Source organism: Pristiophorus japonicus, chromosome 16 (assembly GCF_044704955.1).
Source record: "Pristiophorus japonicus isolate sPriJap1 chromosome 16, sPriJap1.hap1, whole genome shotgun sequence".
NCBI lineage: Eukaryota > Metazoa > Chordata > Chondrichthyes > Pristiophoridae > Pristiophorus > Pristiophorus japonicus.
Genome location: NC_091992.1, coordinates 24,255,773 through 24,270,200, shown reverse-complemented (window position 1 = coordinate 24,270,200; position 14,428 = coordinate 24,255,773). Strand labels below are relative to the sequence as shown.

The following is a 14,428-nucleotide window of genomic DNA, read 5'->3' as shown; positions in this document are numbered from 1 at the left end:
ATAAGACAAAAGGAGAAATATGGTGTCAGTTCCAAGTAATACCCCAGTTGTTCGGACGAAACTTCTGGTACCCAGAATTTAAAGGAGACTGGGTTGATGAAAAGAATCGAACACATCACGACAGGGGATGTGCTCGGTGGCCGTTCGGAATGGTGTGTCCCTATCAGACTGCCATACACGAACCATGCTCTCTACAGCACCCCACTGGAATATGTAGATGGGAACTAAAACCAACCAATGACACCGATATTTCTGAAGTAGGACAGAATGAGGTCTGCCTGACGGGAAATAGACCTGTCTACCTGGACGGAATTCTGTATAAACCCCCCATTAATACATGTGTGAGAGAAGTCTACACCCTGTATGATCCAGAAGAAAGAAGAACTTATACTTTTGGGCAGTGGCAGAATGTAGTAAAATATCTGTCTGTGCACAAAATTGATCCTTTATCCCCTGTAATTAATTTGACCCGATTGCACAATTTGATAAAAAATGACAAACAAATAGAGGAGGCTCTGTCCAAAAGGGGCCGAGACATCCACCAGTTCAAAATAGAAATGAGTTACAAGAAGGGACAACTAGTAAGAATCGCGAATGCAGTCACCTCCCTGACAGTACACCACTGGTGGGATGTGTGTTTCGGATGGTCCCCCAAAGCTTCAGCAGTACTGAAGCTTGCTATACACCCCATAGTAATTGTAGGTGTGGTTATGCTTATATTACTAATAATCATGTGTGGGATGTGGATAAAAGTAAAAAGGCTAATTAACCAGGTAATGGGCCTAGTATCCCAAGTAGAAGGGAAAAGTATGTTTGTGAAAGGAAGGTTAAGCCGCATAGAAGAAAAATTAGATGAATATGACGAAGAAGAATGCCTCAAGATGCGATTCTACCCCCTTTTCAATAAAGAAAAAGAAACTGTGTTGATTGGTTGTAAAGATCAACAAGGAGGGAGTTGTGGAAGAAAACGATTTCTGTAGTATGGTAAAGGGAAGGGTTAAAATCACTCTTGCTGATATTGTAGAAATAATGGAGCTAGAGAAAACACCCAAACTTCTTTGTCTTAAGAAAACAAAAACTGATTATCTGTTCCCTGCATGAGTCTCCTAAAACTGATTATTGACACAGACAGGGAGAAACTATGCAAGAACAGATAATATGTGCCTTCCGGGATGACCTTCGTATTCTCGGAGTAATATGATTAATGTTAATGTGTGGAATTTGAAGATAAAACTCCTTTTTACTGTATAAATATAGCGCGGGTTTTCCTGTAAAAGTCAGAGTTCTGCCTTAGTATGGACTAGGCGGGCTCTCCGAGATATCTCGTTAGAAATAAACTTTCTCTCGAAGCACGGCTCTGAAAGTCTCCGCTGAGTTAATTTAAGCTAAAATTTCCTCGACAGCTCCTGGGGCGCCTGAACTATTTTGGTAACTTTCTTCCCAAATTGAGCACGCTGCTAGAGCCGCTACACGTGCTCCTACGCAAAGGTCGCGAATGGGTCTGGGGGGACAGCCAGGAAAGGGCTTTTAATAGAGCACGCAATTTGTTATGTTCCAACAATCTGTTAACGCTATATGACCCATGTAAGAAACTTGTGTTAACGTGCGATGCGTCGTCCTATGGTGTCGGGTGTGTGTTGCAGCATGTCAATGCCAAGGGTCAGTTTATACATGGGTTACAATGCTGGTTGAATACATGACATCACCTCCCCCCCCAAAGTCTTGATACGTCCTTACTACACAGTATAAATGCACACGAGGCCCATGCTTGAGAGGTCAGTCTGTGACCTGTCCTTTATTCCTTAGCACTCAAGTGATGAAGGTGGGTGGAGCTTCCCCTTTTATACCTGAAGGTCCAGGTTAGGAGTGTCTCCCACCTAGTGGTCAGTGATCTCACGGTGTACAACTTAGGTCAGTTTATACATGGGTTACAATGCTGGTTGAATACATGACATCACCTCCCCCCCCAAAGTCTTATTGGGATCACAGGTTAAGTCTCTCTGGTGGTTTACGCTCCCTTGTAGAGCGCCTGAGTTGGGGCTCTGGTTGTTGGGCGCTGGCCTGAGTGTCTGCTGTTTGCAGTGCCTCAGGCCTGTCCGGACTGCCCACAGTGACTGGGCTCTCCTCCCTTTGGTTCCGGTGTTCGGTCACCTGTGGTGGAGTGAACTCTATATCGTGTTTTTCCTTTGCTTCTTCTATGGGGTTGCTGAACCTCCTTTTTGTTTGATCCACATGTTTGCGGCAGATTTGTCCATTGGTAAGTTTAACTACCAGAATCCTATTTCCCTCTTTGGCAACCACAGTGCCTGCGAGCCATTTGGGCCCTGCAGCGTAGTTGAGGACAAAAACAGGATCATTTACATCAATACATCGCGCCCTCGCATTCCTGTCATGGTAGTGATATTGTGACTGGCGCCTGCTCTCGACAATTTCTTTCATGGTGGGGTGTATAAGGGATAATCGGGTTTTGAGCGTCCTTTTCATTAGTAGCTCTGCGGGTGGAACCCCTGTGAGCGAGTGTGGTCGGGATCTATAGGCCAACAGGAGGCGTGATAAGCGGGTTTGTAGGGAACCCCCTTGGAATCTGAGCATCCCCTGTTTGATTATCTGCACTGCTCGTTCTGTCTGGTCGTTTGAGACCGGCTTGAACGGTGCCGTTCTAACATGGTTAATTCCATTGCCTGCCATGAGGTCCTGGAATTCAGTGCTTGTGAAGCACGGGCCATTGTCGCTGACCAAGATGTCCGGTAGACCGTGGGCGGCGAACATTGCCCGTAGACTTTCTACCGTGGCAAAGGATGTGCTTGAATTTAAAATGTCACACTCGATCCATTTGAAGTAGGCGTATACTACAACCAAAAACATTTTCTCCATGAAAGGACCTGCGTAGTCCACGTGGATGCGTGACCAAGGCTTGGCGGGCCATGGCCAGGGGCTAAGGGGGGCTTCCCTGGGCGCATGGCCCAGCTGGGCACACGTGTTGCACCTGCGAACACAAAGTTCCAGATCTGCGTCTATCCCTGGCCACCAAAACGTGTGACCTGGCAATTGCCTTCATCGTGACAATGCTCGGGTGCCCATTGTGGAGTTCTCTGATGAACACCTCTCTGCCCATCTGGGGCATGACTACGCGGTTTCCCCACAGTAGGTAATCGGCCTGAATCAAGAGTTCATTCTTGCGCCTGTGAAATGGTTTAAATTTCTCAGGGCATGCCCTGTACGTGGCTGCTCAGTCCCCATTCAGGACACATTTCTTGACTAGAGACAATAGCGGGTCTCTATTTGTCCAGACTTTAATCTGACGGGCTGTCACGGGTGAGCCTTCGCTTCTGAAAGCTTCAACAGCCATGACCATCTCAGCTCGGTAGCCCCCTCAGTGGTGGCTAGTGGGAGCCTGCTGAGTGCATCGGCGCAGTTTTCGGTGCCCGGTCTGTGCCGAATTGAGTAGTCATAGGCAGCTAACGTGAGTGCCCACCTCTGTATGCGGGCCGATGCGTTTGCATTTATGGCCTTGTTGTCGGCCAAAAGGGACGTTAGGGGTTTGTGATCTGTCTCCAGCTCAAATTTCCTTCCAAACAGGTACTGGTACATTTTCTTTACCGCATATACACATGCGGGCGCCTCCTTTTCTACCATCCCGTAGCCCCTTTCTGCCTGGGACAGACTCCTGGAGGCATAAGCTACCGGCTGTAACCGTTTCCTGTTGAATCACATCTTCAGAAGAGGGAGAATAGATAGTTAGGGAAAGAATTATCTGCATCTGCTACTCAGGTAGCCACAAGAAAGAACCACAAATTTTCTAGATCGAGTAATCTCTCAGAAGTCAGAACTGACAACTTTTAATGTACACTGATCCTTGAACAGGAATCCAGAAAATATATTTCATCTATGCATCAGTGCTGCAATAGTCTTATTAATCTCCATCTGTCAAACTCCAGAGAGGTGGAATAGAAACTGAAATAGCTCGATGTTCCTGTACTGAATCAAGAGTTAAAGGAGTGTGATTCATTTCTGTGGGTCTTTTGGAGTGCCTTTATTAAAGAGTTAATCTAAAATTTATTTTTCTATCTGGTTTGTCAGAATGTCTTTTGATGGAGTTTGTAGTTTTAAACCTTAAAAGGAAAAGGGACGTCTAACAGAAGAGTACATCATGTTCCAAGTAATTTGAACAAATACAACCCTCTCAGATTTATTTTCCCCTTTAACTGTTGCCATCTGTTATTGCAATTTGGAAGCCCCTGTAAAAAGTGAAAAAAACTTATCTACTGTAATTATTGACAAAACATTTTCACACAGAAATTGGTGAAAATGCTCACAGACCTTTACAAATAAACTGACATTCTTCGAACAAATTTCTTCACCAGTTAATGACTGCCGAGGTTAGCCATCCTTTCACTGATTTCCCAGAGTTTTCTGGCCACTGCGTCGTCTCGAGCATGAGGCAGGACCTCCTGCACCTTGCAGTCAGCAAAGTACCTGCCACTGAACTTCTCAATATCTTCTTGCACGGCACAGTAGATGGATGTCTGAGCTCCATCAGCTGGAGTTTGAAAGAAAAGGGCAATGATAGGGACAAAAAGTACTTTCTGCCAGAATTTCAAATCACGAAACACTTCAGTGTTCACACAACCTGTAAAAGGGAAAGAAAAAAAAAGTTTTTGAACACAGATTTCATGATAAAAATATTCAACTTGCCAATCGATGAATTTTATTTGTTAACCAGTTTACAAGTTTTAAATTTCACCCAATTATACTATCTATATATTATTAAAAGTCTTGTGTTGGACAGTCACTTCCTGGCTACAAATCTTACTTCCCTTGGTCACAATTTTCTGTTGTTATTTACCATTGGACATTGCTATTCAACATTTCCCATTCAAGCTTGCTAAATCAACTGCCAGGGAGTAGTTGCGGGCTCTAGCCACTAGGTGGCTATATGGAGCAAGTTTCTGAAATCTCCCGACTTCATTACCAGCTTGTACATCAATAAACCGATATTCATCCACTGACCATGAGCAAATCTACAGGAATGTTATTAGTACTTACAATGTTTATCTAGCAAAAATCTCTGCCTTATTTTTTTCAGTTTATCATCATAAATTATTGTTAATTTGAAAATTAAAAGCTCAAATCAAAAAAAAGGTGAAAGAGGTTTTTATATGATTCCCCATATTTGAGATGGGTTATTCCAAATCACCTTTGACCGGACAATGTGGGTGCTAGTTCTTGGAACGACTGCATTTTTTCTTTATTCTACCTGCATTTTTCACATCATTTTTTTCCTCGTGATTTCTATCAATGTCAGCATTCAGCTTTCAAAACTGAATTAAATGGAAAATACCCATAGCCTGCTGCTACACGTCTTCACACCCTCAAGCAAAAATTCAATCATGTGGCTTTATCAAAATAATAATGAATGACAAAATAAAGAGTGCTCCTCTGATGAGGCCGTGGGTTAATGTACCACTGCTATAGCAGTGAACCATACACACCAGAAAGCCATGTTAGATCAGCAGCCAATGCTGAATTAGCTGATCACAAACAAAGCAGAATTTTGGGTGCTACACAATTGGTCTGAGAGCTGTTATTGGGGTAGACTGAAGCCATTGACTTTGGTCCCCGCCACAAACTCTGTTCCCTGACCACCCTTTCTATCCCTCTCCCGAGCTACTGTCTGAAGCTGAGCCAGACTGTTTGCAACCTTGGTGTTGTGTTTGACCCCAAGATGAGCTTCCGACCAAATATCCACTCCATCACCAAGACTCCCTACTTCCACCTCCGTAACATCACCCGACTCCGCCCCTGTCTCAGCTCATCTGTTGCTGAAACCCTTATCCAAGCCTTTATTACTTCTAGAATTGATTATTGCAATGCTCTCCTGGTCGGCCTCCCATCTTCCACTTGTGCTCATCTAAAACTCTACTGCCTGTATCCTAACTCACAGCAAGTCCCGTTCACCCATCAACTTTTGTTTGCTGACCTACACTGGCTCCCAGTCTGACAATGCTTACATTTTAAAATCCTCATCCTTGCTTTCAAATCTCCCCCATGGCCTCGTCCCTTCTGATCACCTCATCCAGCCCTACGACCCTCGAGATTTCAGCACTCCTCTAATTCTGGCCTCTTGCACATCCTCGATTTTAATCGCTCCACCATTGGCGGTTGTGTTTTCAGCTGTCTGGGTCCCAAGCTCTGGAATTCCCTCCCTAAACCTGTCCTCCTCTCGATCTCTCTCTCCTCCTTTAAGATGCTCCTTAAAACCCACCTCTTTGACCAAGCTGTTGGTCATCTGTCCTGATATGTCCTTCTGTGCTTGATGTCAACATTTTTAGTGCTAACACTCTTGTTAAGCACTTTAGGACACTTTGCTACGTCAAAGGCAAGTTGTTGTTGTTGTTATGATCTGGATTTTATTACCTGAAAAGGTGGTGGAATAAGATTCCACCGGAACTTTCAAAAGGCAATTGGACTTGTCTTTGAAGAGAAAGAATTTGCAGGATTATGAGGAGAAAGCAGGGTGTGGGACTAAATTGGACAGCTCTTTCAAAGAGCCAGCACTGGCACGACGGGCCGAATTGCCTCCTTCTGTGCTGTAATATTCTATAATTCTACCCTGTGCTAGAGAAAGGGAACAGTAGCTTTTGAATGACCCTTGTTGGAAAGAGCATGTGTATCAAGGGACAACAGGAGTGGGCTCAGTTGTGCTAGCCTATATGGTAAAATGGCCCAATGTCACTGTTGAGGCGATGTGAAGAATGACCACTTGCATGGAGGCCTCCGAGGTCTGGTACTTGTGTGCATCTCATCAAGGGAGGAGAAATCAGGGGGGGAAAATCAGGAATCAACATACAAGTGTTAACCAGGAATGTAGGCAAAATAAAATTCTAATTACACATGTCTTACTCTCACACTTACGTCTCCCACCTCCACAAGAACGTTCCAAGACATAATGGTGAGATACAGGTCTGTGCAAACAGAATCACACTGATAGAAAAGGAACCCCCCCCCCCCCCCCCCCCCGGTAATTTATTTTTTCTTCAGTTTTCATTAACCTGCCACACGCTATCTCTGTCTGAGCGAATGGCTGCTCCACCACTCGGCAGCCTGCTGTTAGGAGAGGTCCATGAATGGGGCAAGGTGATCGAGATTGTTCCCCCATGCCTAATCTTAACTATAAGAAATTATCCATATATGGTAAAGAACTGTAGCCACCTGTACTTATTGATACATAGGCCTTTTGAAGTTGACCAACATGCTGCTCTTTTGCATGTTTTAAAATTGTTTAAACTGAAAAAAAAGCATTTCTCCCCTACCCAATGAAAACCATATCCCTCTTACAGTTGTCAGCTGTGGCTCAGTGGTTAGCACACTCGCCTCTGGGTCAGAAGGTTGTGGGTTCAAGTCCCACTCCAGGGACTTGTACACATTAAAAAGCTGAGTGAGTACCATGCTGTTGGAGGTGCCGTCTTTCGGATGAGATGTTAAACCCGTCTGCTCTCTCAGGTGGACGTAAAAGATCCCATGGCACTACATGTGCAGTTTCAAAATCCAAAACCCTCGGAACTGAGGCCGTTCTGGCTTTCGATTGTCTTTCTGACATCATGAATCCGGAAACACCCAAGCCCAGGTTTGGGTATTTCCAGATGTTGATTGGGGGAGGATTTTTGATGCTGCACCTGTATTTCAAAGAAGAGCAAAGGAGTTATCCCCAGTGCCCTGGCCAATATTTATCCCTCAATCAACATAACTAAAACAGATTATCTGGTCATTATCACATTGCTGTTTTTGGGAGTTTGCTGTGCACAAATTGGCTGCCGCTCTTCCCACATTCCAAGAGTACTTAATTGGCTGTAAAGCGCTTTGAGACATCCGGTGGTCGTGAAAGGCGCTATATAAATGTAAGCCTTTCTTTTTTATTTCTAGATTCACACCAAAGAAAACAGGGGTTGTATGTAAAATCTGTGAATTAATTCTCTGCTCACCTGGGTGAACTGAATAGCAGGTAATGTTAGTTCCCTCCAGACAATTGGCAAGTTCTCTGGCAAAAAGTATGTTGCACAGTTTGCTGAAGCTGTAGTTCTGAAACCCCTGGATTATGCCATTATGAGGAGGGTCCAGGTCATTGAAATCTATTTTGCCAATACGGTAAGCTTTCGAAGCGAGAACAACAATGCGGCTTGGGGCACACTGCTTCAGCCTATCCAAGAGAAGTTGGGTGAGGAGAAAGTGGCCCAAGTGGTTTACTCCCCAAACCATGTTGAATCCATCAGCCGTCTTGTTGTTGCTTCCTCCAATACCTGCAGAACAAAGAAATCATATTATTTCTCAACCAGCTTCAGCGTCAATGCTGGAGGTGTCGTCCGCTGGATGAGACGTTAAACTGAGACGTTAAGCTGTTGGTTTCGCTGAATGCTAAAGATCTCATGGAATTATTAACATTGTTAACTGTTCTCTCTCCTTGGGTAATGTTCCCCTCTCCTTCAAATCTGCTGTCATCAACCCTCTCCTCAAAAAAAAAACAACCCTTGATCCCACTTTGCTTGCTAGCTATCACCGCATCTCCAACCTCCCTTTCCTGTCCAAAGTACTTGAACATGTTGTCGCCTCCCAAATCCATGACTATCTTTATTGCAAGGGGGATGGAGTATAAAAGCAGAGAAGTCCTGCTACAAATGTACAGGGTATTGGTGAGGCCACACCTAGAATACTGCGTACAGTTTGGTCTCCGTATTTAAGGAAGGACATACTTGCATTGGAGGCTGTTCAGAGAAGGTTCATTAGGTTGATTCCGGAGCTGAGGGGGTTAACTTATGAAGATAGGTGGAGTAGGTTGGGCCTATACTCATTGGAGTTCAGAAGAATGAGAGGTGATCTTATCGAAACATATAATGAAGGGGCTCGACAAGGTAGATGCAGAGAGGATATTTCCACTCATAGGAGAAACTAAAACTAGGGGATATAGTCTCAGAATAAGGGGTCGCCCATTTAAAACTGAGATGAGGAGGAATTTCTTCTCTCAGGGGGTTGTAAATCTATGGAATTTTCTGCCCCAGAGAGCTGTGGAGGCTGGGTCATTGAATATATTTAAGGCGGAGAGAGACAGATTTTTGAGCAATAAGAGAATAAAAGGTTATGGGGTGCGGGCAGGGAAGTGGAGCTGAGTCCATGATCGGATCAGCCATGATCTTATTAAATGGCGGAGCAGGCTCGAGGGGCCAGGTGGCCTACTCCTGCTCCTATTTCTTATGTTCTTATGTTTCCATGAATTCAATGTTTGAATCCCTTCAATCTGGTTTTCGCCCCTGCCATAGTACCAAAACGGCTCTCATCAAAGTCACAAAGTAACAATGTGGGAGTGGGAAGACAAGACATTGCAGGAGATTTTCTGGCAACGATTAGATAGATAATAATGGAATTAGGCGAGTGCAGTCCCACCATCTTTTGTGTGTGTGACAAAGGTAAACTATTCCTCCTCGTCCTTCTGGACAGGTCTGCAGCCTTTGACACAGCTGACCACTCCATCCTCCAACACCTCTCCACCAACGTCCAGCTGGGTGGGACTGCACTCGCCTAGTTCCATTCTTATCTATCTAATCGTTGCCAGAAAATCTCCTGCAATGTCTTGTGGTGCTTTTGATCTTTCGGAGGTGCCAGGCATGTATGCTGGCACCCCACTGTAGTTTTGGTGTCTAACCCAGTGGTACAAGGGTAGACCGTTCACTCTGCAGCAGGCTGTCTCCAACACTTCACACATAAAATTAAGTTTTGTTCCATCAGAAGCTTTCTTTTACACCCAGAATGAGTTAAAAGTATTGGGAGGAAGTCTGAATGGTGATAAAACCACTATTACAGAATAATACATCAACTTACAAACAACTCTTTCAACAATATGGGTAGACCTCAAGACTAAACACTGGTTGTGACAGAATGTTTAAATTCTTGCCTGCATTATTGATGAGTATATGCAGTTGGGGCTCTGATTTCAGGAAATTCTCTGCAAAAGCCCTCACTGATTTAAGACTCGCAAGATCAAGTTGCATAAAGATCACTTTGTTGTTGCCGCTCTTCTGTGGATGACAAATAAACGTCTGCATTAAAGCATTCTGAAAATCACTAGTATACAGTACTTACTGAAAAATAGTCTTCTTCAAACCTCTGGACATTACTTGCAGTTTTCAATATTCTACACTTTGTATTTAGAAACATAGAAACATAGAAAATAGGTGCAGGAGCAGGCCATTCAGCCCTTCTAGCCTGCACCGCCATTCAACGAGTTCATGGCTGAACATGAAACTTCAGTACCCACTTCCTGCTTTCACGCCATACCCCTTGATCCCCCGAGTAGTAAGGACTTCATCTAACTCCCTTTTGAATATATTTAGTGAATTGGCCTCAACTACTTCCTGTGGTAGAGAATTCCACAGGTTCACCACTCTCTGGGTGAAGAAGTTTCTCCTTATCTCGGTCCTAAATGGCTTACCCCTTATCCTTAGACTGTGACCCCTGGTTCTGGACTTCCCCAACATTGGGAACATTCTTCCTGCATCCAACCTGTCCAAACCCGTCAGAATTTTAAACGTTTCTATGAGGTCCCCTCTCACTCTTCTGAACTCCAGTGAATACAAGCCCAGTTGATCCAGTCTTTCTTGATAGGTCAGTCCCACCTGTTTAGAAGGTGCTGTTTCACATTCCTGATATGGGCTTAAAAAACGTGGTTGGGAAGCAAGCCAAATACTTTTAGGCAAAATTTATTCTCCATCTAACTTGCCCCTCCTCCATCATTTTTGATGCCTTTTCATGCTCCTCTCTCCTGATCATGTTGACTTGTATTGGATTACTGTTCCATGGGCGCAGCAGCATTCTCCACCCCGTGTCTCGCCCAGGATGCCATTCTTCACATGCAAGAGGAGTTAATGAGTGTCAGCAGGCTATGTGACTGAAGAAGACATCATAGCCAATAGACATCATATCCTGTCCTTTGCAGTTAGCGAAACACTACACTGATTAATGAAGCTGAAACACTGTCTGATTTTCTTCTCTCTAGCCCAGGGCTGAGACCACAGCTAACTCAAGGTAATGTCCTTTTTGTATATTCACAGTTCTTTCCCTACCTCTGCTGAACTTGCTAACTCATTGTTTGGATACCGGTGAAGGGGGTGGTACGGAGGAGGGGAGGAGGGGAGTAAGAGGAGGAGGGGGTGGAGGGGAGGAAGGGCGGAGGCAACTCTCTAATACCTCATTCAACTATCCATTCGTCACTTAGGGACATGGACAATGAGAATCAGCAGATTATTCAACCATGTGAGCCGTCAGAGCCATGTCCAATCCTGCTCTCACTAGAAGTGTACAAAGTGCTTTTTCCAACAGCAGGCACTTGAAGCAAACAGACACAGAAACACTGACTGATTTTCCCCTCTCTAGCATCGGGTATCAGGCCAATTGTACTGTACCCTACTGGAGACCAGCTAATTGCATACGCTGGTATGCGTGGTCTGGTCAGTATGTGTTGCTACTTTTCTTCTCCCAGGTCACACTATTGGTACAAATCAAGCCCTCTCTCAAAAGCTCTTCCTTCCGAGTAGATCATTAAACCGCAACCATCAATCAAAGGTAACCTGGAGGAAGGGGCACGTCAGACCTTTCGACGTGGTGCTAAAATATTACCTTGGACAAGTTGCTTGGCGCTCTCTGCTACAATAAGTGTCAGCTTGACTCAGTTGTTAGTCATCTCCACTCCAGTCAAACGGCAACTATGTGAATGGTCTCGAACTTTAAGGCTACGTAATTCATTACATTAAGTGCTTTGAAAGTGTTTCTATTTAAATGCAAATTTTGTATTTTCTTTCTAAGCCAGAGATCCATATCCTGAAATTCCAACCTAGCTCACCTGGATGTCACAAAACACACTCGGAGTGTTACTGGTGGCCTAAAGACAGATTTTGTTGCTGGAAATCAAACATTCTCATTGTTTAAAAATTAATTCACGGGATGTGGGCATCGCTGGCAAGGTTAGCATTTATTGCCCATCCCTAATGTTGAGAGCCTAGTGAAACGGGAGTGTCCAATCTATGGCCCTGGAGCCAACTACACATGCCCTTTCCATCTAGCCCACAAAACCCAAGTGAAACAGTTTTGATTTGGGCTTGTATTCCTACATCTTTCCTCCCTTTTTTCTTTAATCTGCCGGGATCACCGTTTTGAATTTGGACGGCGAGTGTTTGGAAGGGTCAGTTCTCAGGACTGTGACTGATTGGTGAAGAACTCTAAATCCATCCACAAGTTAGCTTGAGTGAGGTTTTTAATGTTAATTTAAATTCAAACAAAATTAACTTTCAGTTTGGCAGTCACGGTTCTGTATTGTAATACATGGCACTCACAGCTCCATGCTACACAACTAAACTCCCCACAAAGACAACAGTTTGGACACCAATAGAGACATGTAAATCATGGCTAATGTATGAAACTGCTGGAAATATTACATCAAGATTTTCTACTTTAAAGAAAAAAAGATAGAATTTCAGAATGTCATCTCAAAACACCAGTAAAAATCCTAGAATCCCATATTATAGCAACAGAATTTGATTTAATTCAAACACAGTAAACCAGCAGCCAACAGAGGGAGGCATCAGATGATAAAGGCAGTCTGGGGGCTGAGTTAGTAGCACTCTCTCTCACCTCTGAATCAGAAGGTTGTGGAACGGAACTTGAATACAAAACCTCGGCTGACACTCCAGTGCAGTGCTGAGGGAGCGCTGCACTGTCGGAGGTGCTGGCTTTCAGAGACGTTAAACCGAGCCCCAGTCTGCTTTCTAAGGTGGACGCAAAAGATCCCATTTTGAAGGAAAGTGGAGTTCTCTCCAGTGTCCTGGACAACATTTATCCCTCGTCCATCACCTAAAAACAGTCGCATTGCTGCCTGTGGAATCTTGCTGTGCGCAAACTGACTGCTGTGTTTCCTATATTACACCACCAAAGTACTTCATTGGCTGTAAAGTGCTTTGGGACATCCTGAGGTTGTGAAAGATACGATATGAATGCATTTCTTTACTTAGTAGAACCGGAAGGCAAAATATTAAAAACTACCCTTGAATCTAGGCAGAATCCAGAGTTTAGCTTAAAAAAGATTCACTGAAAGCGGTCTCACTTCAAAAACCTCACTAAAATATACCAAATAAATGCACTGAAAGCCCCACTAAAATATACAAAATAAATGCACTGAAACCTGTCTCAATTCAAAAGCCCCGCTGCAATATGAAGGAGTAAAGGTTGTAGAGACGGTTTTTGCTTTAAAGGGTGTTGCGGGCAGAGATCACCTTCCTGATGTCGAAGACCGCCGATTCAGCGCGCTGCTTGCATCGACAAGCCAGGATCACCCGGGCTCCCCGGCGGGCCATGTCCAGCGCCGTCTCCTTCCCAAGCCCCGTGTTTGCACCTAACACATACACACACACACAAAATGTAATTGCAATGTGGATTAAATGCAACATTATAACCGGATCGGAAGGGTTAAACTGCAAAATAAAGGGAAAGTCAACAAACAACGCTCCCCATTCGGGAAATGTAAGCCATTGACAGTCGCGTGGCTGCTGAATTTACATTGGAATTTGTAATAAATTTAAGCAACTAAAGTTTCAGTTGTTGTAAGTGTCAGGTTTGCAGTCCCCAGGCGGGAAGCCAGCCATTCATGCACTATTCGCGGTTGTGTATCACTCGGAGCCACAACGAGATGTACCTGTGACTATCACCGTCTTTCCTCTCAGCGAAGTGTCACTCTTGCACTGCACCCCTTTTATGAAATTGTAGTAAATTAACACATACACGGCGACCATGATCGCACCAGCGGCTAACCAGGCCACCATGGCTGCTGCAATGACACGGACTGGGTTACAGCCGCTGGGTTACTTCTCACACCCCTCTCAAAGCTCCGCTCGGCTCGGCTCGCTGCAGAACACAACTGCAATCCCGTCTCACACACACAGCGGAGTACATGCCCCAACACTGGCCCGTTAACAACTTCCGGCAACCCGACACCCAGCAGATAAATCACTCTGGTTGCATGAATGAAACAACAATGAATGGCTGACCCCTGTAGGTTGAGACTGTGAACTTCCTTGACATTTATTTTGTAGTCAATACAATAATTATAATAATTATGTTTCCATAATTTATGTTTGCACATTACATTTGGTGTAAATACATGGGGACCAGAACAAATGATGCATGGTAATATTTCTTTCATTTTGCTTCTCTTACGGTCTGTTTCTCATATTTCAGCTTTCTGCTATCCTTTGCTCTTCATTCTGTACATATTCTGCACACTGTTCGCATGCCAGACACGAGACTCCCAAAGCAAGCGCTCTACTCGGAACTCCTTCACGGCAAACGAGCCAAAGGTGGGCAGCGGAACCGTTTCAAGGACACCCTCAAA

At 44.4% G+C, this 14,428-nt stretch overlaps 1 protein-coding gene across 1 annotated transcript; it reads right to left on the bottom strand.

Moving 5' to 3' along the window:
• Positions 1–3,809: 3,809 nt before the first annotated feature.
• On the bottom strand, positions 3,810–14,038 carry LOC139226394 (dehydrogenase/reductase SDR family member 13-like). Its single transcript, XM_070857137.1, has 5 exons — positions 13,733–14,038; positions 13,314–13,432; positions 9,944–10,067; positions 7,983–8,297; positions 3,810–4,630 (listed from the first exon to the last, which is right to left on the bottom strand). Exons 1-5 carry the CDS (start codon positions 13,857–13,859, stop codon positions 4,365–4,367), a joined length of 951 nt encoding a protein of 316 aa, XP_070713238.1. The 5' UTR covers positions 13,860–14,038; the 3' UTR covers positions 3,810–4,364.
• Positions 14,039–14,428: the final 390 nt, after the last annotated feature.

Coding starts and splice junctions, on each gene's coding strand:
- LOC139226394 (XM_070857137.1), bottom strand. CDS start 13,859: ATGGTGGCCTGGTTAGCCGCTGGTGCGATCATGGTCGCCGTGTATGTG. Junction 13,433..13,732: donor AAAGACGGTGATAGTCACAG/GTACATCTCGTT, acceptor TGTATGTGTTAG/GTGCAAACACGGGGCTTGGG. Junction 10,068..13,313: donor CGGTCTTCGACATCAGGAAG/GTGATCTCTGCC, acceptor TGTCATCCACAG/AAGAGCGGCAACAACAAAGT.